Below are 26,919 nucleotides of genomic sequence, written 5' to 3'. Positions count from 1 at the left end.
CAATCTGCTTTGGCTTGTTTCCTCCAACAGCATTCCTCAGAGGCATGCATTTTTCACCTGCTGTCCATGGCTCTGTCTTCCTCCTCCCTTCTCTAACTTAATTCCTCTCAGGGTTGCTTCACACATTTCTGTTTCCAACACTAGTAAAGCCCCAGACTTGTATTGGAGAAGCTGTGTACATATCAGTGCATGAATGGCAGTGTGGCTCTAATTATGACTTTAATATCATTAAGTGGCTGCCGAATTGTGTGGATGTCTTAATTGAAATGCTTCATAGGTTATCTCTTTATTTTTAGGGAAGACATATCCCTCTAAAAGTTTAGTCATATTGAGAAAATCAACACCTTTGGACTATAGGGTATGCGGGATACGGAGGTTGTGCAAATTCTAACAGCAGAACCATATGGTACTGACACTTCCTGTTCATCAGCTGACAGGCAGGAAGACACTGGCCTGGTTCACACATAATACTAACCCATGGTTTATTTAACCCATGAGTTGTTGAATTCTGGGTCATCATGATGAGTGAACCCAGCCATGCTAACCAACCATTAACAACCCAGAAAGAGAACCTATGGTTTGCTGTTGGCTTGTGAATTCTAGGTTGTTTAAACCATGAATTGTTGATATTTGTGAACCCAGAACTGGGGGTTGTTTTGCCAAGCTACAGAGGCAGCAGGCAAGAGTGGTAAAAAAAAAAAAACACAACCACTCTACATGCCAGTGCTACAGCACCACAGAGGCATTTGGGATACAGGGAGGGAGTGGACAAAGGACAAATGAAACGAAAAAAACAGGGATTGAGAAAACAAGCCATGGTTTGTTTGCTCATCTGCTGGACAAACCCTGGGTAAGGCAACAAACTATGGCCTAAGCATGGGTTACATAAATCATGGATTAGCATTATGTGTGATCGAGATCACTGAGAGCTTGGAGACATTGACCTAGTTCACATTGCTGGTGGCAGTTGTGCATGCAGCAGTGGAACATAGGCACCCAACCGTCATATCTCCCATGTGCCTGCTAGTTGCCTGGAGGTTGCCTGGTAGAAATTGTCCTTCCTTATGGTCAGTATACATGCAAGTATGGCCTCCCTCTTTAAAGAGTTTTGGTGGTGGTGGAAATACCGCTTACTTGCCCAGTAATTGTGCAGGGGGACAGTTTCAGGTCACATTGTCACAAAGCCATTGGCAGGTTATGGGAGGTCACATGAACTTCTGCGCTGTATGCATGATTGCTACCAACACTATGAGCCAGACCTATGTGTGTGGACAAAAGTGGTTGGTGCTTGCATGAAACGTAAGAGGGGAGCGTGGACAATGTAAAGCTGCTTGAAGGAGCATTTGGTGGGAGCTGGTGAGAAGTGGGGCCTTGGCAAGGAACAGTGACCTGTTGCACAAGTGTCCAAGACAAGACTGAGATGTATCCTCACCTTTGCAAAGGTCGACTGTTGCAGGAAATGTTAATGACCTGATCTTAAAGACTCTTTATTTACCTGAATGAATTTAAATGTCTTGTGTGGCTACATGTATAACATCCTTCTGTTAGTATAAGTGTTGAGAATGTGTTATGAATGAGCAAAGCCATGCAGTGCAATCCCCTTTTATTTTTATTATCTCTGTCTTTTTCAAGAGCCCATATTCACCAGCTCCCTTACTGCTCCAGATGTGCGCTCTAACATCAGCTGGCCTAATGCTGTCATTGTTTATTGACAGGTTCTCAAGAGTCAGATAGCTCTCAGTCTGCCAAGAAAGACATGCTGGCTGCCTTGAAATCCAGGCAAGAAGCGCTGGAGGAGACACTTCGCCAGCGCCTGGAGGAGCTAAAGAAACTGTGTCTCCGAGAAGCGGTAGGTGGCAGAGATTTGTCTAATCTCCTTGCAAGAAGTTCCTTGCAAGAGGAAAAAGGCAGGATATAAATGCAATCGTCGTCGTCCTTGGGAAACTCTGTGTGGTTTCTAATGGGCAAGAAAGCAGAGATTGTGTAGAAGGATAACATTTTATGGAGTCTCTGTTTTGCAGAGTGAAACTCTGTATGGATCCAGACTTAGGCCTGTGCAACTAGGCTAATGGAAGCAGACCCCCCCCCCCAGCACCCCCTCCAGCCTCCTGAAAATGCTACACAGAGGGACCCTGCTGAATGGGGTGAGCTGTGATGGAGGCGGGAAGGGGCCTCCCTGAAAATTGGGCAGTGAGCAGAACCCTTCTTTCAAGAGAGGACAGATCCTGGATCTAACCCTGAGTGATCCCCTGAACATCCACAGTTCCCACTGAAATCAGCAAAAAAATTGAATACATAACCCGATACTAGGACCATTTACCACTGAAATGTCAAATTCTACAATTGGATTGTGAATACTGCAAGGAAAATAAAATGCATTTCAAATCTGAATTTGACAATTTCCCTTGTTTCTTATATGGCCCAGCTTGTCTCCCTTTTTCTAAATGGCAGCTAGTTCCCAACAGTTTTATCCTGATTTGACCATTAGACTTTAGTTACACATTACAGTGTAGCAGTCATTTTACATGATTTCCCACCCACCGTCTGGTTCCACCACAGAGGAACTATTCAGAGCACATGCATAGTTGGCATAATTCCCTCTCTTCCTGGTACACAGGGGGTGTTTCCACCAGTGATTTACTCCAAGCTGGCTGCGTGTTGAGGTCATTAGGGATACAGGACGTTGTGGCCATCCAGCAGACACACCGGAGCTTATCAGGGAGAAACCAGATTTCCAGAGACTGCTTGAAGTTCAGTTCTTTTCCTCAAGTCGGGTTCTCCTCGGTATAGTTGCTGTGCGTCCCAACCCTCACATTTACCCCGGGTATGCTAGCCTTGCCCAGGGGCGTGCCTTTCACCCTGACCTCGGGCAAGGGTTGTTTCATGTGTGTTTCTCATCCCTGCACAAACCCATTTGTGTCTCCTCAGAAGTAACTCCCATTGTGCTGAATGAGGCTTTCCTTCTGAATGCCCAGATCAGAACTTACAGAGATCCCTCTCATTTGACATGGCACAGTTTAAAGCCCAACTCCCTAAGTGCGGTAAAGCGCAATCTTGAGGCTACAATTCTCCTTTGTTTGGTTAGGAAGTAACTATGTTGACCCTTCGTTATAGAGATCTTGAGGGTTAAAATGGGGGCTGGTGTCCCAACTTTGTGTTCACCCCCTCCCTTTCCCAGAACAAGGTTATGTGTGTCTACTCAGAAGTAACTCTCATTGTGCTCAGTGAGGCTTGCTCCTGAAATGCAGGTACATCTGGACTTTCAGGAGAAAGCGGGGAGGGGGGGAAGCCTCTCTTATTGGTTGAGCAGCCCCCGCCAGTCAGATGATGTTCACTCCAGTGCCAACCCCCACCAGGAAGTATGTTCTGTGAAGTGATTTTTACTGGTGCAGAGAACCTGCTCATGGAGCCCTGCATGGACCAAAGCTCAGCAAAGCTGATTCCTTTTAAAAAATCCAGTACCCCTCCATTCGCTTCTCCTTCCATTGTTGTAGAAACATGGCCCAGGCTGTAAGCGTTGTTGCTTATGGAGCCAAAAGTGCACCATCGATACACAATAGAGTGGCATCAGCAGGCTTGTGGAGGGAACCCCCAGGGTTTGTGGAAGTACAAAATACTTCAGAAAAAAAATAAGAGGGGGAAAAACACCAATTCAGACAGCCTTCCTGGAAGGATACCACAGTCGATGGTATAGTGAAAGCCACTAAGAGATCCAGGAGAATCAGCAAAGTTACACTTCCCATCTCTCTCCTGACAGGAGGCCATCCCACAGGGCAACCAAGGTAGTTTCAGTGCCAAAACAACGCATGAACCCTGGTTGAAATGGATCCATTGGTAGCATTGTTAATTAAGATTACTTCATTGCATCTATAAGAAAAAGAGGAAGACAGAGTGCTATAAAGATCTCTTTATGCTTGTCTGTTTTAACCCCCCGCACACGCACGCGCACGCACACACACACCCCTTGCTGTTGCTGATTTAACCTGGACTAGATTCAAGTTGGTTACAGTGAACGTAAATCCATTTTGATTTGTGAAATGGCAAGATCGTTGCCACGCTTCTGCTTTTGCCTAGAGACATCATAAATAGCAGCAGCTGTGGGTATAAAACTTCTGCTTGGATTGCACTTCTCCAGCACCACTATTTATAGTAATAGACCCCCCAAAATGCTTAAGCCAATACGTGGGAAGTAGTTAGGTTTTAATTTGGCGTGCCTGTGAACTGGACTGTGTGTATTCACTCTTTATAAAATGTATCTGCCCAGCTAATCCAAATCTTACTTCACAATCAGCTGAATTCTGTGACTTTTATAAATTATGCAAATTAGATAGATTTGGATAATTTGTCTATTTTGCATAATTTTTGATTTGGTAGTCCTAGGGAGGGGCAAGAAGCTAGGCAGAAGTACCGCTCCTGATCTCTGGAAATCGTGTCAAACCACCTTTGTTTTCTGAGACTTCATCGTTATAATGCATCGCCCATGCATTATAATGCACATGTTTGCAGCTGTGAGGGCTAGACACTTGCCTTTTTCAAATGGAAGCTGATATTTTTTGGAAGCCGAATTCTACATCCACTGCAACATTTTGCTCTGCTGTAAATGCTGCATTCTATTTCTTATTTGAAAATGTGTCATTCTATTTTTCCTCAAAACTGTACATAACTCCAATAAGGACAAGCAGTGGGAAACAGCTTTTCAACAAAGGATATAAAAGGAAATACTTGAGCTGCTAAACCTTATTTGAGCATTTCTCTCTCACATAGTCAACAACAGTTGAATTTGGTAGTTTGCCTATGTGAGGAAGGGTTGTGAGGTCAGGTCAGGTCCATGCCTACATAGTTTTGCTTAAATTGGCTGCATAACATGCAAGAAAGTTCAGTCGTCATTTTCTAGTTTTATTCTAAACCTCTCTCTTCAGTCTCCCATAAATCACTGTTTGTTTACTTTCCTGCGGGAATTGCTGGCTTATAATGAGGCTGGCAGACTGAGAGAAGGAAATGAATTAAAACCTTGGGGTAGCCAAACTTAAGCCTGGCCCCTAACCATTTGAAACAGTGGCATCAGATTTCTGCAGGTTCTAGTTACTTATTAGTTCAGCTTAAATTACAGGAGCCAAGCTCCTAACACACTTTTCATTTTATGGGGTGAATGTGGTAGCCCAGTGTTTTCTTTCTTTAGAAAACAGCAGGGAAATCAGAGTCTTCGTGAACAAACACTGATGCCCAAAAGCAATAATTAATCTGATTGGCTTTCAGATGAAAGAATTAATTCTTTAATTACAAACTTAAACTTGGTTATTTTTTAAAATTGGAGTCAGTCCTGTTTGAAAGGGGTTCAGCTTTGAAGGTTTTTGAGCAATTGATTTATACAGAGAGAGGGAGAGAGCTGGTGCTGATCTACAGTCATCTTTTGATTCAGGAAAAGTATCTAATGGTGATTTTATGTCAACCATTAAACAGTTATATTGAGATACTCTAATATTTCTTTTTATCTGTCTGTTTATTATTTGGTTATAAGCCTAGCACTAGAATGAAGAAATTCCTTTGAAGTTTCAGAATCATTATATTGATATTTACTAGCTGATAGACTAGTTCACTACCTGATAGACTAGTTCACATCCGTTGCCCAGGATGTGAAATTGTCATAGGCACTATTCGTTAGAAACACATTAAGGTAGGTTTACACTTCTCGGAAAGGCTCCATAAGAAAGGTGAAAAGGAAAACTGAGGAGATTTTTTGTTTATATATTATTATTTTTTAAAATTCTTATAAAGAGCACACAACACGATTTTCGCTTATTGTTACAAACTAATTCTGGAAGGTATAACTGTACGTGGGAAGAACATGGAGATTCCCGAGCAGCATGATGGGCGACATGATGGCAATGATGCCAACAACTATGGACCTAAAGTTAAATATTAGGAAAGTAGAAGTTCATTGTAAGGCTTGTTTATAAACAACATTTGTTGTTTTTCCAGTTGGAGCAAAGATATACAACTGATTCGGGGAACCCACTCACGCAACATATAACTGCCCATGGAAGAAACATGGAGAATAAAGCCCTAAGTCTCCACTCGACTGTGTCATCCCAGCCCCTCAGACAGGCGAGCACACACTGCACCACATTTCACCTTAGTGTTAATCACACACTACTAACAGATACATCTGGCATTGAAAGGGGTAAAGATATTTAACACTAACTTGCTTGCTCGCTGGATATTGCAGGAAAAGGGGAGAGAAACTAAATGCTCTGCACAGTCAGAAAAGAAACCATGAGTAAATGGTTTACTCATGTGGCACCCCGGCTCTGGAATGAGCTCCCTAGTGAGGTTCGCCTGGCGCCTACATTGTATTCCTTTCGGCGCCAGGTGAAGACCTTTTTATTTTCCCAGGCATTTTAGCATTTTAGCTTTCTAAATTTTTATCTTTGCTGTTTTAAATCTGTATTTTAAACTCCTGCACTGCTGCTAGGTTTTATTGTGGTTGTATTGTTATATTGTGGTTTTAATGTTCTGTATATTTTAAATTGTTTTATTGTGTGTTGTTTGGATTTAATTTTTGTGAACCGCCCAGAGAGCTTCGGCTATTGGGCGGTAAGTAAGTAAGTAAGTAAGTAAGTAAGTAAATAAATAAATAAATGGGAGGGAACAAATCGCGGCAAGCCAATCCAAGGTGAAGGAAGTCAGAGTGAATGGGAGAGAGACCAATAGAATGAAAGATGGCCAGTAGGATGACTGGTAGCTGAAATCAGAAACCTGGCCTGCACCATGACTGAGAGGGGGTGCGTGTTAGTAAGGGGAAGTATAAACAAAGTAATAATGCAACCCAGTGACTCCTGTCATACACTCTGCCAAGTGAGAATGTGAAGTAAAAGGGGCAGCAACTGTAGGGCCCAAGTGGCAGGCTCGGTGGGCCCCTACAACGTGATTACACCCAGGCCAGCTCCCCCTTATTCCCTGCATTACAGACAGCCCTGCAGCCAGCCACAAACCCCCACACAATTTTTGACATTTATATATATAGAAGATAGTCAGTCAACCATTTTATTAAAGAAATGGAGGGAGCAATCCTATTGGGATAGGTGGACACCTCCAAACTCGGAGGCGACCGCCTGTCCAATGCAGAGCCCGGAGGGGATCTTCTCCTCCACACTCCAGCCACCTTGCATTCATGGCTAGATGGCCAATTTCGGACATCTAGCTGCAGGACTTCGGAGCGGGGGAGGGGGAGATCAGACAACGCAACGGAAGTGTCATACCAGCACTTCCACACTCCCCACCCCCGGGGACGCCTCCTTTGACCCCGCCTCACACTGCTGTTCCAAATGTGGAGCCCGGGGACGATCTGCGCCGCCCACAAGGTGGTGGGAGAGGGGGAGGGGAGGGAGTGTTCCAGGAACCGAACAATCCTATGGCCATCTAGCCGCTGTCTTGTGGCCGTAGGCTTGCGTCCTAAAACTGCTTTGCATAATTGCATATATGAATATATGCCAGAGATGTATACATTGATAACATAACTGTCCCTTATTATAAACCCTGTAGAATATCCTAGATACTCCTTATTAGTAGAGCTGCCATCTGAATGAAAGCATTTGTCAAAGAATACGAGTGTTGATTGATTGATTAAACTTGTGTATTCATAACAACAACAATTCTGAAGTGAAAAAATACTTTGTTTTTAGAACATTTAGCAAGCCGTTAATTATTACCTTTAAAAACAGCAATATCCACTTGGTGCCTGTGCACATTCGCACTCAGCTACAAATGTTGCGCCCAAGTTTTCAAACAAAAGTATTTTTTCACGTTTATAGAGCCTGATACTCTTTTTGGGCTGGTGCCTTTCCCAGCTGGTTTGGAATTTCCATGCGCTCTCTCCCTGCTGCTTTCCTGAGCGGCCAATGGAACGATAAGAGGGAATGGCAGCGACTTCAGTTGGGGAAGGTCTGAAGAACCAAGGCGGGGGCTGGGCTGGAAAAGCCCATAGCCAATCACCGCATCATAACAATGACAAAGTGAGGAGGGTGCTGGACCTTGGTTCTGCGTCGTGATGCAGTGCCAGGAAGCAGAAGGCACTATCTTGAAAGAGGCATTCCCACATTACATAGGATGGGGAGCCTCTTCTAAGATGGCACCTTCTGCATTGGTACTTGTACTTTTGGGGTGGGGGGAAGCACAGAAAAATCTGCTGCTCCGATTAATTAATTTTTATTGATTGAAAGACTTTGATTGTTTATTCTGTGTTTAAGTGCTTAGGCCAAGCAGTGAAAAGGCCAGAGCCTCCTTTCCCAGTGACCTGGGAAAAGGCAGAAAAAACGCTTTATTGAAGAGCAGTCAGGGGAGCGAATGGGAGGTTGAGCAGAGCCCCACTTGTCTGCTTCACATCAAGCTCAGCTGCTCTTATGTCATTTTTGCAGGAGGTTTGGGATGTTATGCCTAGTGAAATCTCTCAGTGCTAGTGTTGTAGATAGAACACAAAGCCCATTTTTATCATTGGCATGGAGCCTTTTCTACACAAACTTCAGTAGGGGCTTTTCCCTACTGCAGTGCCATCATCTTGGTAGGTATTTAAACGCCTTTACACTTATCAGTGTGTAAACCACCTGTACTGCACATGCCAACAAAACCACATTAAAGGGTAGCACCGATTACCTTTTAAAAAAAAAGTCATTGACATTCTGCCCAATGGCCTATGGCTCTGAAACGTGCATGGTCTGCTTTGTTATTTTAGGTGAATCTGTCCAAACAGCCCTTTCAGTCCAATATGGCCTAATTTGGCATTAGACTAAAATTGCATACAAGTCGCTTTTTAAAAATCACATGAAATAGTGTACAGCAGATAGGTTTTACCACTACTACTTCTGTTACTACAAAATGTCACTGTTGTGGCAGGAACTGTTCAGTTATTACTAAAATGTAGACAGTACCATCATTGCATATAGTACTTTACGGAGTAACATAAACAAGTGGTAAGCCCCCGCCCCAAGAAATGTTTTGTTTAAATTTAGGCAAAAGGCTGGGTGACACAACAACCGGAGAGGAGGAAGGCAGAGGCAAGGATAAAAGAGGGTGACACCAACAAATATAGTTATGTATACTCAGGCTTTATTTTAGTTGGGGATGAGGGCAAAGGGCTTAAGCCAAACACGTCAGAGAAGAGAGGCCTCATGGGGAGGGCGCTCCAAGGGTAAGGGGCTGAGAAGCATAAAGGCTTCCTCATTGAATTGATTTAAGGAACCAAAACAGATTGTTTGCCAAAAGTAGTGGTTAATTTCACTTCTCATGTTCTCTTTTGGTCATGTCGATATTCTATGGCTTAGAATCTAAGCTAATCAATATAGATACACCCAGATTCAGATAGAAGACCAATCCTCTATATACATTTCTCAGCCAAGTAAATATGCTATGGGATCGCTGAGAGACTGTATGTATGGAATGCTGTTGCTCATCTAGATAAGATCCACTTGGTACATGTGCATATTCACACACAGCTAACCTCCGGTGTTTTATATATGTTTTCAGGAGCTTACAGGAAAATTGCCGAGAGAATATCCCCTTGACCCAGGAGAAGAGCCCCCAATTGTGCGAAGAAGAATAGGTACTTCTTTTAAACTGGATGAACAGAAAATACTGCCAAAAGGAGAGGTGAGGATTGCTTTCAGATCCAGTCTTCCGGTGTCTCTGTTGCAGTGTTGAACACCAACACTCAGTTTGGGCCAGGAACTGGAAAGAATAATCACGTATTGAAATTATCCTCCCTTTTAATTTGATACCAGTCCAACTATCTGAATAGGACTTCTGATGTTTGTACTGTGGGGCAGCCTTGATTATTTAGATGTCTCCGTATTCCTGGGGCACATTGCAAAACATCTGCTTGTTTATTGGACATGAGGTGATGAAAATCGTGTGGAAATTGTAAAATTTGATACAATAGCTCTCTTTCATGTTTGGCTTGGTATCTCATAATTAGTTGATTTGCCCAGACATAACCATATTTGTCCCAAATATGGATATGCCTGGGAAAATCCATTCTGCCTGGAAGAGCCAGAATCACCTTTGGCGAGCGCGGGGTGGGGGGCAGTGGTTCACATAAGTGTAGGATCTAAAAATGAACTTCTGAACTGGCTCTCAGTCTTTTTCTTTGTTTGTTTGTTTCTCACACTATATTCGTGCAGATCTATCAGTCACATGCAGAAGTCTGCTGTTGGCCATTTTGTTTTTGGATGCACTCATGTTTCTGATGGCCTGGGCACATTTAGATTGGTCCAGCCCAAACTTTATTTATCAATCATATTCCTATCCCACCCTCCTTCTACTGACCTCAGGACAACATAAATGGGATTATTTCTCAATTTATCCTCAAAATATCCTGTAGAGTAGGCCAAACTGAGGGACAGTGACTGGCGCAAGGAGCTTCATGGCAGAGCAGTGATTTGAATCTAGGTCTTTGCAGTCAGAGTCTACCCACTACACTGTACTGCAGGGGTGGGAAACTTGTGGTCCTCCAGATGTTTTGGCCTACAACACCCATCAGCCCTAGCCAGCATAGCCAATGGTGAGGGCTGATGGGAGTTGTGGCCCTCCAGATGTTTTAACCTACAGGTTTCCCACCCCTGCTCTCCTGGATAAGTTGAGAATGCAAAAACAAAATGCTGAATTTCTGTAACCTTGAGAACTGCTGTTAGGTTTGGTATTATATCAGATGTTCTCAGCTCATAGTATTTTCTGCTTTGTGAAGCAGTAACAAAAAAAAGAGTAAAATAGGCAAGCATAATTTCTTCCGCACTCTTGCTAAGTAGCATGGATATCATTCCTTCTGACGTTTACCCATGATTGCAAACCAAAGGCACTGCACCCTCCCTTCCCTTCCTAAACAATGGAAGCATCATCCCAACCCAATCTGACTCTATAGAAAGATTGATTTCTGTTTTGCTAAGTTAGTCGGGGTGTGCTTATTCTGCAGCCTCTTCCTCGTGTCAGTACACTGAACCGTGGCTATGAAAACAACCCTACAGCAGCAGCAGAAAGGCAGGGCTGGAATTCACAGAAAGGCAGCATCATCAAAAGGCTTTTTTGACTCGAGGCACTGTGTGTGTGTGTGTGTGTATGCACACACGCACTTATGTATGTGTATATATAAAGATTTAAATGTTTGTTATTTTTTTGTATACCACCATGGGATGATTGGGTGGTTTGGGGAGTTTAGAAAGCAAGGGCAAAAAAGGGGAGAGGAGGGGACCTCAACTGATACTAGGAAATAGTTCATAGGTTTAGAAGAATGTACTAAAGGCACCCTTATATACAAACATTATATAAGAAGAATTATCTCTGAAGATGGGTGCATTTTAGTAAATATTTTTTTAAACCCTTTCTGTTAGAATTTCCACATGTGTAAAATAAATAAAATAAACACAAAACACTTTAGATACTGCCCTTGACAGATCAATAGGAAAGGAGGAAATCTACTCAATTCCTATTCACATTTGTCACTTCCAAAGTGCTTTCAGTCAGCATTCATTCTTGAACTGAAGCTGGAAAGTAGGCCATTATTATTGAAAAGTTGAATCTGAAAGGTGGCAATTTGCCCAAAGCAACTTCATGGGTGTATGGCTGAGTTAAGAGTCGAACCCTAGTCAAAGTCTAGAGCTCTGTCCACTGCACCACACAAATTAGAATACTGCCTGCCTATCACATTTGTATCCTCCTTCTAAGGAACTTGAGGTGGTGTACAATGGATTATCATATTTCATCCTTACAAGAACCCTATAAAGTAGGTAAATACTCTGAGAAAATAAATGCCACCAGGCAAGCTTCATAGCTGACTAGAGATTTGAACTCGGGTCTCCATTGTCAAAGACCAGTGCTCTATCCACCACAGTATATTAAATATGTGATGAGAAAGCACCTGTCTAGATTTGTGACTTGGAAAAGGCATGCATTCTGTTGGAATGGGATGTCCAGTATCTTGTGCCAAGGGGAATTTTCCAGTGAGTGACACTAGATTAAGGATGTATGAGAATTTCATTTCTGTTTGCAAATCATGCAAACATGTCCCGTTCACAATCTTGAATGCAGACTCAAGCAGGAGTGCTTTTTTCGAGTAATATCTGCAAATTCTCAAATTTGTAATAGTATTTGAAAAATGCATATATATATTTTTTAAGTACACTCTGAAATGTGCAATTTTCAAAAAATTCACATTTTTATGCTTTAGTTAATGATGGGGAAAGTGAGCACTTTTGAAAAATATGCATCTTTTCCCGTTCAAAATGTGTGTTTTCCCTGTCCAAATGAGCCAAATAACAGGTAGAAAACAAAAATGGAAGCGAGCCAAAAAGAGCTTTGAAATGATTTTTTGGAGAGCTCAAAAATCACTGATTCTCCCATCCCTACACTGGCTAGACATGCTCTTCACATAAAAAACCACTGAAATAATTATATATTATCACGGCTAATTTAGTCATCATTAGAAAAGACCTCAAACATTCTTTTAATCTGCTGAAAGGATGATTCACAATAATGAACTCTTCCTAGGTAGCATGAGACACTTTGGTAGAACTAGTCCGCGTTGGTTTAATTGTCATGGTTTCCTCCAGGTATCCTTGGGAATTACAGTTTTGTGAGGCTGCTGAGAGTACTCTGGTAGAGATATCCTAGGGCCCTTCACACTACTATAACTCCCAGGATTCCCTAGTTGGGAGCCATGAAAGTGGCTTACAGTCATTGCGTAGGCATACATTTTAAGTGTTCAAACATTCAGTTAAATAGTGTGGGTGGGTGGCTTTTTTGGTTGGATATGATAAATAACCAGACGTTTCTCAGTTTGGTAAGAGATACTAATTGCTTTCCATACTGAGGCAGGGAGAGGAAGGTTGTACTTTCATGCCTTTTGATTGGAAATCTTCACACATTACATTTTTAGTTGCACATCTAAGGTGTTTTTTAAGTGTACAGAATGGAATGAAGAGACAAAAATCTCAGGATGTTGAGCAAATATACATAGTTGCATTCCTTAAAGTAGCCCAGCACATTTCGTCCCTGTATAATATATATGGGCCTTCTTCAGGGGTCAATATTTATAAAAATGCCTGCAGAGATCTCTGAAAAAGATGTCTCCACGATGAATCCTGCAAAACACATTGGGATACTTCAAGGAATAAAACTATACATAATTTTTCAACATCCTGAGTATCTCTTCATTCCAATGGATTATTTTGATGTTCTCCAGTTTAGTCTGACCCTGTTTTTTAAGTGTACACCTAAGACTGTAAGGTATGACATGTGCGCTATACAGGTAGGCTTTGTTCAGATGTAAAGGAGTCCAGCAGCAAATTGTGAGTTAATAAACCCACAAATTGCAGGGACGTGCACTATGCCTGAGCTACTTCCTGTTTCCATTAACAACCCTAGAATGCCACATTCAGGGGTTGTGTGCATGATGCCCGAACAGGGGCACTTGGGGTTGTTTGTGGGTTAAACAACCCCAGGTTAACCCAAGAACAAGCTATGAGTTTACTTGCGGCTGTTTAACCCACAAACAATCCCAAGTCCCCCTGTTCGGACGTCTTGCAAACAACCCTTGAATGTGGCATTTGAGGGCTGTTAATGGAAACAAGAAGTGGCTCACACACGGCATGCATTCTCACAATTCATGTTTTAATTAACCCACAGCTTGCTGCCAGATGCCACTGGTAGGTCCAAAAAGTGTCATACGCTTCTCAGGGAGCCACAAATGGCTGCAACTCCTGTTGAATGCACAGCAAACTCAACTTTTACCTTCATTCTCTTTAATGTGTATAATGGCTCTAATATGGGAACCAAAGCTAAAACAAATATATTTGAACCTGGCAGGCTCTGTTAGAGGTTCAAATGAGCTTTGTCTATAGGGCTCTTCCGTTAAAAAATTCAGAGATCAAGTGCATTCTTTTTTAACCATGCTTTAACAGTGTCTTTAATCCTCTGCCTTCGCTGGCTGTTGTGGAGATTTTCCATGAGGGTTGGCGGGTGTGGGGGGAGAAGGCAGATCAGGATCTGATTCTTAAAATGTATTGTGTTGAATGCTGATTTAATAAATCCGGTGTTGACAGACCTTATGAAATCATCAAAGCAAAACTTAAAAACACACCCACACCAGCCATTCAATCAGCAGTAATGTGAGAAGAACTGTATTTATAGATTTAAAGTAGTGCTGATTCATCACTGACAATAAAGGGGATTTTTAAGCCAAGATATCCAGAATGAATACTTCAGAGAGCCATCTTGTCTTGAAGAAAGATTAAGTCACAACAATGTCAGCTTATTCTGGGAATATGTGCACTGGTAAATTACAGATGGGTCTCTCTTTATAGAATATATAAAAGCCAGCTCTGAATATTCCATCACACTCCAGGGTGCCTAAGAAACAGAACTCGGCATAATGGGCTTGATTCTTAATGGTGGGATGGGGTGGGGTCATTAAGGGTAGAAAAAAAATTAGCCTCCTCCTCAATGGTGTCCCCAAAATACACACTTCTACTTTCTCTGGTATAAGTGAAAGATTGCCACAGGAAAAGATAAGATGATGCTCTTGGGGATACTGTTGCAGTACAGGCGACACCATCCCTCCACATTTTTCACCGGCTCTCACTGATTGGGTTCCACAGAGCTCACAGGGATGCCTGCACACTGATTTTGTCCTTCTCTCAGTGGCAGCTAGGCAGAACACCAGTCCTTCCTCTGCCTACCACTCAACTGTTGTAACATGAATACTGCTAGTTAGAATATTTATTTATTTTAAAGATTTGCACTGTGCATTTCAATCTAAATGATCCCCAAGGTGCCTCACTACAGGCTATAGAATTCAGTACAAAGCTATCAAATCATTTTGGTGGTACAGCCAAGAGAGATGCAGGGGGAATCTCTCCCCAAGGCCTCCTCTGAGCTCTCTGGTGTTCCTGCTGTGGTTGTCATTACAATGCTTCTGGTGAGCCCAGGAAAAAATAGACCCTCACACCAGAAGTACAAATCTCTCAAGGGCGCGGCTTCTCACCTAGGCTAGAAGGAATGTGGCTCCAGGCTCATCTTTCATTGGTGGAGCAGGCAAGAGAGATGTTAGGGGGGAAGGATGTTAAAACATCTCCCTAGCTCTCTGGTGTTCCTGCTGCTCCTATATAAATAGAACCTTAGGCCATCACGTCCAATCCACTGCTCAGGTCTTCTGTTAATGTGAGTCAGTTTAAAGGCTTTTGATGAAAACTTCAATGACGTAGCAAATGAATTTTTAAAAAAGGATAGGTCACTAGATTTATTCTTCTGAAAAGCATGAGGGAAGGGACAAAAACATTGGGAGATGGTAGCCAGGGGAGAGGCAGAGGTCTTGCAAAGCACTGAAGATCAATCTACTGTGTTCTGTTTCTCTGTAGCCTTCAGAGCTAGAAACTTGTTTTAATAAGATTCTTAGCATGAGATTCCATGCCATGCTCTGCATGAGATTCCACGTTTGTGTGGATCCTTGAAACTCATGCAGATTTGGTGGGCATGACATTACAGTGTAGCTTGTCCTTCCAGCTCGTTACTGTTTGTCCTCAAATACTTAACGTTTTTTTCAGCACTCGGGACGTTGTGACTGTGAATTAGCAAATGCTGTGGGAAAAAAGACCTGGGAATCTCAAGATCATAAAGTTGTGGTTCCTAAAGCCCAATTTATGTGTACCAGAGTAGTGTGCAGCCATTGCTCTTTGCTTGGATTCCACATCACTCCAGTAACATTTAGGAGGGATCATGTAGTTGGTTAATGATGATGTTCCTTCCCCTGGGTGCCACTGCAGTGATACTGGCATATGAAGGGCACGTGTCTTGGCCAGTTTCTGGAGCAATATGGAACCTGCCTACAGGGAAGCAGTTTCCATGCCACTCAGTAGTATATATATGGCAAAGTGTCAAACTGAATGTCCCTCAGCTCATTTACAGAGAGACGAGGAGTTGTTCAACACAACTCCTTTTGATTACGTATTTGTGTGCTTATACCACTGAAATCAACAAGACTGAGCTACATGAACTAAAGTTACTTCAGTAGTTCCATTGTGATACATAGTGTAAAAAAAAACCTCCTCTGGTGTAGATTCCAGTAGACTTCTCTAGCAGACAGTAACCACATTTGCCAGTGATCTGATGTGCTGTCAGTGGATTAACTCTACTTGCAGGCCATCCTATATGGCTAACACACTGACAGCCAAAACATTTCTTCTTGGATAGGAAGCTGAGCTGGAACACCTGGAAAGAGAATTTGCGATTCAGTCGCAGATCACCGAAGCTGCTCGACGCCTAGCCAGTGACCCCAACGTCAGCAAAAAGCTGAAGAAACAAAGGAAAACCTCCTACCTTAATGCACTGAAGAAACTTCAGGAGATTGAAAATGCCATCAATGAGTACCGCATCAAATCTGGAAAGAAGCCAACACAAAGAGCCTCCCTGATCATAGATGGTACATGTGGCTGAAACATTATCGTGCTGATACCTCATTGATAGCCTGATGATGGGTTGAGGGTAGAGCAGTGGTAAATTTTGAAGTGCAGGTGCTCACCATGACAGCCCCCATAGCCACAGCACCATGGAGAGACCAAAAGCGCAGGCAGCTGTGTTGATCTATATCAACACCCTGGTTCTAGCAGTTTTCATCTTCACCTGGAGCAGGTCTTTTGTAAAACTAATGGGTCTTAATTGCCCATTCAAAACCAAGCTGCCCCCAAATACTTTGTGTGATAACTGGCATAGCCTGCAACAATATATTGTTGCCGAGAGAATTCATCTCCCGCCTCTGGCCAGCTACTGCAAGGATTACACCTAAGCTCAGAGGGAGCAGGAAGCCTGGGGGAAGTAGTAGATGGCGTCATCACCCCTACTAATCAGAAAGTCCTAATGCTTTGACCCTGTTTGCCCTGGTTCCACTACAGTACTGGATGGGGGTCCATTAGTGGGGATTGGTGGATTGCCAGGGGCCAGTAGAAGGCTCTGGTTCTTAAGGAAGTGATGGAGAAACCACTTCCTGAAAGGCTGATCTGAAGATTTCCAGAAGCTTACTAATGTTAACTTTTTGTGAAACTTTGGCACTTGAAGACCTTCATGCTCCAACTGGAAGATCTACTTCCAGATTTGAGGTTGGGGATTGGGACCCTTGTGAAGACAAATTTCAGTTGGTAGATACTGGCATTAAGAAATGGGTGAGTGGGCAACAAAATGGCAAATTATGTTAATTATAAGTAAGTTCTTAGTGATGTATATTAGGTAGGGATGTACGAAAGGCACTTACCTTTCACGGATTATGTTGATGGTGGGGGGGGAGGCGCTCCGTCCCTCCCCCCGGAATCCTGGACGGGGGGGAGGCGCTCCGTTCCTCCCCCCCGGAATCCTGGCTGACCGACTGTGCTCTGCAGGGATTCTGCGGAGCCGCTGGCTAGCAGGGACGCAAATGGCGGCAGCCGTAGTTTGTGTCCCTGCAGTCAGCCGTGATAGGCCACGTAAATGTTTACGTAGCCTATCACGGCTGACTTTAAAAAAAAAACACAACGCGCGTACGCAAATGGCGGCGGCCATGGCCGCCGCCATTTGCGTTCCTTATTTTGGCACGTCTTAGTCTACGTCAAGATTTACGTAGACTAAGACGGCGAAAATAAGGGGAATGCAAATAGCATAGCGTCTGCTACGCTATTTGCGTTCCCCTTATTTTCACCATCTTAGTCTACGTAAATCTTGACGTAGACTAAGACGTGCCAAAATAAGGAACGCAAATGGCTGTGTCCGCCGCCATTTGCGTACGCGCGTTTGTTTGTTTTTTAAGTCAGCCGTGATAGGCTACGTAAACATTTACGTAGCCTATCACAGTTTTTTTTTTAAACCTAGCCGAGATAGGCTACGTAAATCTTTACGTAGCCTATCATGTTTGTTTGTTTTTAACTGGAAATGGCGGCAGTGGCAGCCGGTCGGAAGACCGGCCACTACCGCCGAACTGCCGCCGGAGCTGCCGCCACCGCTGCCAGGAAAATCCACCCCAGGTAAGTCTCGTCCCAGGGGGGGTGGCAGACCGTTCCGCCACCAATTTCGGGAGGCCGAATGCGCTGGCATTCGGCCTCCCCGAGATCCGTGGCAGAATTCTCTGACATCCCTAATATTAGGGCAACAAAAAATACAATCCCATATACTGTGATGGAACCTGAACTGGTTGTGACTCTCCAGAAAAAAGATCTTGGGTTGCTGGTGGATAATCAGTTCAGTGACCCAGTTCACACAATCACCGCAGCCCACCATGGCTTATTTAAGCCAGGGTAGGGTGTGGTGCGTGCCAGTGGCCATAGTGAATATCCATCAAGCCATGGTGGCTATGGCTTAATGTGATGTCCGAACCTGACGAGGGTGGGCTGCTGGCATGGTTAACAAACCACCCACAACTCATGGGCTGTTTTAGGGTGGGTGAACCACTCCAACGACCCACACTGCACTGGGTTCAGATGTCATGTTAAGAACATAAGACAAGCCAAAGTGGATCAGGGCAAGTATCCATCTAGGCCTGCATTCTGTTCAGACAGTCGCCAACCAACTTTCGTCCAGGAACCCACAAGCAGGGCATGAGCACAACAGCATCCTCCTGCCCATGTTCTCCAGCAACTGGTGTACATAGGATCACTCCCTCTGGTACTGAAGGTACTGATATGCCACAGTGACCTCCCACCATGGCTTGAATATTCAAAGTGGCTAGGGATGAACCATGGAGGACCGCTGTTGCTTGCACGTCCTGCTGCAGTTTGTGGGCTTCTTGGAAGCATTGGGCATGCCTCTCCTGGAAAAAGCATGCTAGGCTGGAGGGATCCTTAGTCTGACCCAGCAGAGTTTTTCTTACGTTAGCTGACCATGCAAATCATGCTGAGCTTCAGCGTCTAGCTACAGAGACAGTGACCCCTCTGTGTGTTTTAATTTCACAGATGGAAACATTGCCAGCGAGGATAGTTCCCTCTCAGATGCCCTCGTTCTGGAAGATGGTATGTCAAGCGTTCATTGAACATTGGAGTATACTGTATTTGATATGAATTCGGTCACTGCAACAACAAAACTGTTGTGTCCAAAGAATGACAGAATCCCAGCACTTTTCCTCTTTGGTTTAAATGGGAGATATTTCAGTGTGTTTTTCTCTCTTCCGCTGAAATCGGTGAGATGTAAATGTGCTTAACTTTCATTGAATCAAGCCCTAAGTTGCAAGAATTTATTTTTGCAAGTATAGAAGACTTCCATGGCGCTTGCCATGGCGTATATATTCCCCCTGGAGAATCACATTCTATATATTTCTCTTAAAGCAACATTTCCAAGACGGAAAAAAGGGACAGTCCGTTTCAAGCAGTCACCATCACCCTTTTTTTCTGTTGAGGGCCGCAATCCCTCACGGCTAATCTGTTGGGGGCTGCATGTTGGTGGTGGGCATGCCCAGAGCCAAAAGTGGGTGGGCCACCCCTTTTCTCTTTCTTGCTCTCCCTTCTCTGCCCAGTGGGCTGCTAGGGAACGGGTAGATCAGCCTTGCCAGAGGCCAGAACTGATTGCATGCAGAAGGCTTTTGAAACTAGGTTGAGGGCCACGTGACATTGGGTTGAGGGCCACGTGACATTGGGCTGAGGGCCACATGTGGTCCTAAGGTCACAGGTTGCCTGCCCTTAAAGTAGAGGACATAAAACCGTCTAGAACCTGATTTAAGTATATCACGTGCTGCCACTTATAGGTATTACGCTGTGAGAAGAACTTGAGCCCAGTCCAAAGATGGACACCCCCCACACCTTTGAACACTTGTTTGTGTGGGGAAAGGGAGGTAGCAAGAAGGCCCAGCAGCCGATCTTCCAGATAAACCTCTGTAAAGCCCCTTGCCTCAGCCGTCTGTAAAGAGATGTGCTTATGTCTGATACAGCACAGATCATCTAGGCCAGGGTCCCCGACCGTTTTTGGACCTGTGGGCACATTTGGGAACTTGAGAAACTGCTGTCAGCGTCACCACAAAATGTGTCCCGTGGAGGATGTGGCTAGTCACATAATGGCTGCCGTGGGGACTTGGCTAGTCAAGAGGTGGAAGGGAGAAAAATAGCAAGGCTAGAGGCTGGGAGGGAAGGGGAAATGGAAAGAGTTGCTTCCTGGCCTGCCCCATCTTCTTCCGTCCACACAGGCCTTTCCCTTTTGCATGCTCTCTCTCTCTTCTCTCCCAGCCTCTAGCCGTGCTGTTCCTCTCCCCCAATCCCTTTCCTTGCTACTTCTCTCCCTTCTGCACCCCTAGCCACCTTCTTTCTCTCCCTTCCTAGCCTTGCTCTTTCTCTTCCACTCATCCCTTTATCTTGATGTTTCTCCCCCCTCCTAGCCTCTAGCCTTACTCTTTCTCTCCCCTCTACCCCTTTACCTTGCTTTCTCTTCCTGCCTGCTGAACACCTGATCAGTGGCAGGTTCAAGAAAGAAAGGTGAATCTGATGCCCTAAAGTTTTTCATTTTTTAATTAATTTTTTTGAAGGGGACAGGGAGTGAAGAGCTTTGTGCGTGCCACTGGAGATGCCCACAGGTGCCATGGCATCCACAGGCATCATGTTTGGGATGTCTGACCTAGGTACTGCATCCAGGGTTTTATAGATGATATAAAACAGTGATATAGAATATGTGGATGAGTGTTTTCAGTCCAACAAGGTGAAGTCATCATCTAGGACTAGGGGCTTTACTTCAGATTGCCCTGATGCTTTGGAATGGCCTCCCTAGGGAAGTCAGACTTGGCTTTACCCCCAGAGCTTCTAAAAAGAGCTGCAAAATGTGGGTTTTTAAAAATTTCACTGACCTTTGGAGGTTGGTCAGATGAAGGCCTATCTTAATCTATTTGTTCACTGTTGAATTTGGTGCTGTGTTTTGTTTATGTTTGACATTAAATTATAGTTTTAATTGTTTCATTATATTTTTTTATGTAAGCTACTTTGAGCATAGAAAAGTGCTTTGAGCATGGCGATTATCAGGATGACGGTACATTACCTCCACTATCAAAAGCAGTGTGCCTCTAAACGCCCGTTGCTGGGAAATATGAGCAGGAGGGCGCTAATGCATTCATGTCCTGCTTGTGGGCTCCCATTGGGGGCATCTGGTTGGCCGCTGTGGGAACAGAATGTTGGATAGGCCTTTGGTCTGATACAGCACACCTCTTCTTAGGTCCAAAGGAAAGTAAGCTGCTTTGAGGAAAAAAATAAAAAGTGCTCCAGCATTGCTCCTAGAGGCTCAGGTGGCCGATGTGGCCAGGATTGTCATTGCCCAGCTTCAGCTGGTGTGTCAGTTGTACCCCTTCCTGGAGAAGGCAGATTTGGCCAGTGATCCATGCCTTAATCATCTCCCATTTAAACTCCTGAAATATGGTCTGCATGGGGCAGGCCTTTGGAGAGTATTTGGAAACTGCAACTACTGCAGTGGTCTATACGTATTTATTTTTATATTGCGTGTATTTATACTAGGGACGTCAGAGAATTCCGCCACGGATCTCAGTGAGGCCGAATGCCAGTGCATTCGGCCCCCCGAAATCTGTGGCGGAACGGCCTGCCACCCCCCCCCCCGCGGATCCCCCCCGGGATGAGACTTACCTGGGGCGGATGTTCCAGGCGGCGGTGGCTCCAGCAGCGGTTCTGGCTGCGGCTGGTCTTCCGCCGCTGCCATTTGCAGTCTTGTCATTTTTTTTTTTACAGCAGCGTGATAGGCTATGTAAAGACTTACGTAGCCTATCACATCCCGGTTAAAAAAAAAAACGCGTACGCAAATGGCAGTGGCTGTGGCCGCCGCCATTTGCGTTCCTTATTTTTTGCCGTCTTAGTCTACATAAATATTTACATAGACTATTACGGCGAAAATAAAGGGGAACGCAAATACCGTAGTGGGCGCTATTTGCATCCCTTTTTGATTCACCGTTTTAGCCTGCGTAAATATTTACATAAATATCCGCCGCCATTTGCGTTCGCGTTTGTTTGTTTTTAACCCAGAGCCCTCCGCGGCCGGAAATCTGGCTGCGGACGGCTCTGGCCTGGCTGGCTGCTCCGCGGAGCCGCCGCGGAGCTCAGCCGGCCGTCGAGGATTCCGGGGGGGGGGGGGGGGACCGGATCGCCTCACCCCCCACCATAAACATAATCCGCAGAAAGGTAAGTGACTTTCGTACATCCCTAATTTATATACACATGATACACACATGCTCCCTCCCTTTCACTGTTGTCTCACTTGTGTTGAATGTTTAACGGTAAGCTCCTCGGGGCATGGATCTGTCATCTTGTAAAATTCCAGGCACATTGATGGAATAAATTAACAAATAATTAAATAAAACAGTGTATTTTAGGTTGTTTCTTCTCTTCCAATTTCAGAAGACTCTCAGGTTACCAGCACAATATCCCCATTACAGTCACCTCACAAAGGCCTCCCACCACGCCCACCCTTGCATAATAGACCACCCCCTCCCCAGTCACTGGAGGGGCTCAGACAGATGCACTATCACAGGAATGACTATGACAAGTCCCCCATCAAGCCCAAGATGTGGAGTGAATCATCACTGGATGAACCCTATGAGAAGGTCAAGAAACGCTCCTCACACAGCCACTCCAGGTAAGTAAGGAAAAACTAGGCATTTCCATAAAGATGGTCGCTTTTTTTGCAGTGCTCATTTATAGAAAATAAAAGCATGGTTTTTATCAGCAAATGCCATGGATGTGCATTGGGGCACTGGCCATAGTCCAAAGGATGTCAGCAGTTTGAGAACTCCACATGTAGTCAGGCATTCCCTGAAGTTTCTCCAGCAGTTCCAACAGCCAAAAAGTTAAGTCATTAAAAAAAAAAATGAATTGCAGCTTGCTTCTTCAGCTGTGGGAGCAGCTGTGATGAAAACATCTGAAGAAGCAACTATATGCAAATATAGTTGTTTTGAGTAAAGCCACTGGGCCTCCATGGTGATGGCTGCCGCTTCCAAACAGTAAAACAAAAATATCGTTAACTAAATGCATGATATTTACAGCTGCTTAGGTAGCTTAGGGGCCGTGGTGGCTTAGTGGTTAAGATGCTGAACTGCAGACCAGAAGGTCAGCAGGACAGCAGTTCGAGACCCGAGTGCCGCCTGACGGAGCGAGCTCCCGTCTTCAGTCCCAGCTCCTGCCAACCTAGCAGTTCAAAAGCAAGAAATTGCAAGTAGATAAATAGGTGCCGCCTCGGCGGGAAAGGTAACAGCGTTCCGTGCACCTTGGTGTTCAGTCATGCCGGCCACATGACCACGGAAGTGTCTTCGGATAGTGCCGGCTCTTCGGCTTAGAAATGGAGATGAGCACCACACCCTAGAGTCGGACACGACTGGTTGGGGACACCTTTACCTTTTTTTTTTAGGTAGCATCATATGGCAACAAGAGAATATGCGTTAAAAGCTGTAATCATCTTAACCAGGGGTGGGCAGAAGGTAGATCTGGATCTACTGGTAGATCTGGGTGATTTGCAGTAGATCGGCAAGGATTTCTGACTCCCAACAACAACTCTCCTGTGCCCCCTACTGAAATGAAGAAAGCTTTGGGTAACTAGGAGCTGATCTTTGTGTGGAAGAACTGTGAGCTCTGTTCAGTTCTGGTATTTCAAACAAATTCCTGGGCTCATAACTTTTCAGTTCTAAATTTATGTCTTTTGCGCCCGGCTCCAGTTGGTGGTTCTCAGCATTGGGGGGGGGGGGGGGGATAAAATAGATCTTGCAGGCTTAAAGACTTCCAACTCACCCCTGATCCAAGTGACAATAGTTTGAACAAGCTGGTGGAAGAATGCAGTGCTCTCTCCCCCTTGCAGTACTTCCTTTTTGCTTTATATGGTAGTGCCTGAAGCTCAGCTATAACCTTTGTTATAAAGAGAAAGGAGGGATCTGGAGTAATTGTGCAGAGAGCTAGTGTAGTAATGGTTGAGAGGAAGAGCTATGAGCCAGGAAACCCGTTTTGAATTGTGCTTGAAGCACACTAGGTGGCCTTTCTCTCAGTCCCCCAGCAGTAAGAACAGAAGTTCTGGCATACCTTGCATGGTTGCTGTGAGGGCTGCTGGGATGTTGCCTATGAAATACATACTAAGTACACACAGAAGTTCATGGGTTTCTCAGAGATCAATATGCACATGTTACAAAGAACATGGCGGTTTGACCTGCATATATAAGGATTCCAGATGAAGAGTGACTGCTATACGGTCTTCTGTTTGCAGCAGTCACAAACGGTTCCCCAGCACCGGCAGCTGTGCGGAGGGTGGAGGGAGCAACTCTCTACAGAATAGCCCCATTAGGAATCTTCCCCACTGGAACTCCCAATCCAGCATGCCATCGACACCAGATCTACGGGTACGCAGTCCACATTACGTGCATTCTGCTAGGTAAGTTTTTCCATGCCAAGATCTCATCTGCTTTCCTTCCCCATCTCCCTTTAAATATGAAGTCTGAATATGAAGTCTAGCTAAACCTGCCAGTGACCAAGGCAGTGACCAATTTCAGAAAGAAATCAATCACATAGCGGAGAAGTGTTATGACAGTTGTTTTCACATGCTGCTGTTACATGAGTTCTAGACAATCTTTGGTCAAGCTAAACCATGTTGGAAATAATGTGATTCTTTGCTAAAGCAGGGAAGTGAGATCTGGAGGGGTGGTTTTATTATTTATTTATTGCACTTATATACCGCCTTTTTTTCTCCTTAAGGAACCCAAGGTGGCGTACATTAACTTCCTCCTCTCCATTTTATCCTCACAACAACAACCCTGTGATGCAGATTGGGCTGAGAACCCATGACTGGCCCAAAGTCACCCAGTGAGCTTCCATGGCTGAGTGGGGGACTAGAACCCCGATCTCCCAGCTCCTAGTCCAACACTCTAGCCACTACACCACACTGGCTCTCCGTGGTAGTTTGTGATTATATATTAGCTAGTGTGTTGGACTTGGACTGTCGGGAGCCCCGGGTTTAAAGCTACACTTAATCACGAAGCTTATTTGAGCAACCTAGGGCCAATCAATATCTCTTAGCCAAACATCCCTCACAGGATTGTTGTGCAAGTAAAATGTACGGGAGGAACCATGTATGCTTCCCTGAGCTCTCTTGAAGAAGGGTGGGATACAGGTGTAATCTATAAATTGAATAATCTTTGGTAGCATTTTGAAGTGTGTTCAGCATTGGATACTTCTGGTGGTGTGGAAGGGAAGACCTAAATGGAATATTATAACTTGGTCCTTGTTCTTAACTTGTTCCTGAATTGCCATCCATCCCCCCGCCCCGCCCCAAATCCATGAGCTTCAGTTTTGGAAATTTAATAGAAATAGATGGATTTTAAAATTATTTCCACACTTCTGCATCTTGTCCAATATAAATTTTCACATGTCTCAGCAACGGGGAGGAACAGACTGTTTTCTCACTGGGAATTCACTCATCTCCCCAACCAGAAGAAAAGGTGAATATGTTTTTTTTATTTGGGATGAGACAAAGTAGCCCAGGAAGAGGAAATGCAAAACCCTACCAACCCCACATCCTCACCATGTTAGAAGCGGTTCTCAGTCTGCACTGGCAGGGGTATCAATATTGGGCAGTTCTGATAATTCCTCAGGCTTTTCTGTATGTTCCGTTTATTGAATTCTACCTTACGATGACCAATGGCATTATTTACATTACTCTCTTGGGCCTAGCATTCACTGTACTTCACTTGATCTCCTTCCTAGATTAACGGAACATAAAATTATTCTGAAGGTATATTGGGCCCCCAGAAATGGTGTAAACTGAGGCTGACTGCTGAAGAAAGAAGCTGCTTACATCAGAAGATGCTAATTTATTACACATATTGGGGATGTGCCCATTGAGAGGTGGTTTGTTGACTGGATCAGCTTGATTCTTTCTTTGAATGCTGAAGTGAAACTGAGAAATGCTCACTTCACAACACAGAGATTTTAGCTAGAGGCAACCAATCAAGCTGCCAAACTAGGTAACATCAAACCTTAATGGTAATTGAGAGGCTACATATCCTGTATAAAATATTTCCAGCAACAAATATGTTCTGCCATATCCCCTGTCTTGGGGTAACAGAGAGGGATTTCATTCTAGAACAGGGGTCTAAGAGAGTGGGTCCCAATCCAAGAGTATTTTGATTGGCACTTCCTCCTTCAAACCGAACATGGCCATTTGGGAGACAGACTAGATGGTGGCAAGCAAATAAAGCATCGCTCCATAGAGATCGAGGGATAGAGTACCGCCTGCTATCTGTGTCATGGACCTGCTACCCAAATAATGGATTGCACATTACTTTTGTCTCTCCCCATCCTCCCCTCCATTTCTATAGAATATGAATTTGATCAGATATTATGCAAACAAATATGTGAAATTAATTGGAGCTATGTCCTTTCCCTATGTGGTCCCTGATAAACTGATCTGAGCATTCATACGTGGTTATACACAAATATTAAGAAAAGTACAAATCGTGTAACAAGGAAAAGCCTATTTTCGTTGTTTTTATTGTAATGTTTTCATGTCCTGTGACTTACCTAGCATGCTACAAATGAAAAGGTGATAATTTTCTGTATCTAAATTAATAGTTTAAATATTATTTAGCTACTCCTTCCAAGCTTTTTGTTAACGTACAGCATTTAGAATGATCCTGCAGAGAGTGTTCCTGCATTAATGTTCTCCAGCTGTTCCATTATGTGCACTATAAATTTCAGGGGGTCCTCCACCAATTTGACATTTAAAATTCAGGTTCCCCATGTTAAAGAACTTGGGACTTGGGGCGCAATCCTATTCAGATAGGCGGCCACCTCCAAACTTGGTGGAGACCGCCTATCCAAAGGAGGGCAGGAGAAGCACAGAGGAGATCATTCCCTCCGCGCTTCTCCTGCCCTGCATTTTCAGCTAGATAGCCGATTGTGGCTGTCTAGC

At 44.2% G+C, this 26,919-nt stretch overlaps 1 protein-coding gene across 2 annotated transcripts in view; it reads left to right on the top strand.

The window, feature by feature from the left end:
* Positions 1 to 26,919, top strand: part of FRMD4A (FERM domain containing 4A) — a 300,096-nt gene that overhangs the window by 262,781 nt on the left and 10,396 nt on the right. Inside the window, exons 15-20 of one of the 2 annotated variants that reach the window (XM_084811642.1) lie at positions 1,716 to 1,849; positions 9,520 to 9,642; positions 16,231 to 16,459; positions 18,951 to 19,007; positions 22,371 to 22,608; positions 24,220 to 24,384. In XM_084811642.1, coding sequence (XP_084667768.1) covers positions 1,716 to 1,849; positions 9,520 to 9,642; positions 16,231 to 16,459; positions 18,951 to 19,007; positions 22,371 to 22,608; positions 24,220 to 24,384 — 946 coding nt within the window. The remainder of the gene's footprint in view (positions 1 to 1,715; positions 1,850 to 9,519; positions 9,643 to 16,230; positions 16,460 to 18,950; positions 19,008 to 22,370; positions 22,609 to 24,219; positions 24,385 to 26,919) is intronic. The other variant, XM_084811641.1, reaches the window with a different exon arrangement.

This window comes from Heloderma suspectum, chromosome 7 (genome assembly GCF_057233095.1).
Source record: "Heloderma suspectum isolate Gila_16-S chromosome 7, 16-S_ref, whole genome shotgun sequence".
Classification (NCBI taxonomy): Eukaryota; Metazoa; Chordata; class Lepidosauria; order Squamata; family Helodermatidae; genus Heloderma; species Heloderma suspectum.
Note: the sequence above shows the minus strand (reverse complement) of the source record. Positions and strands in the feature narration are given on the sequence as shown.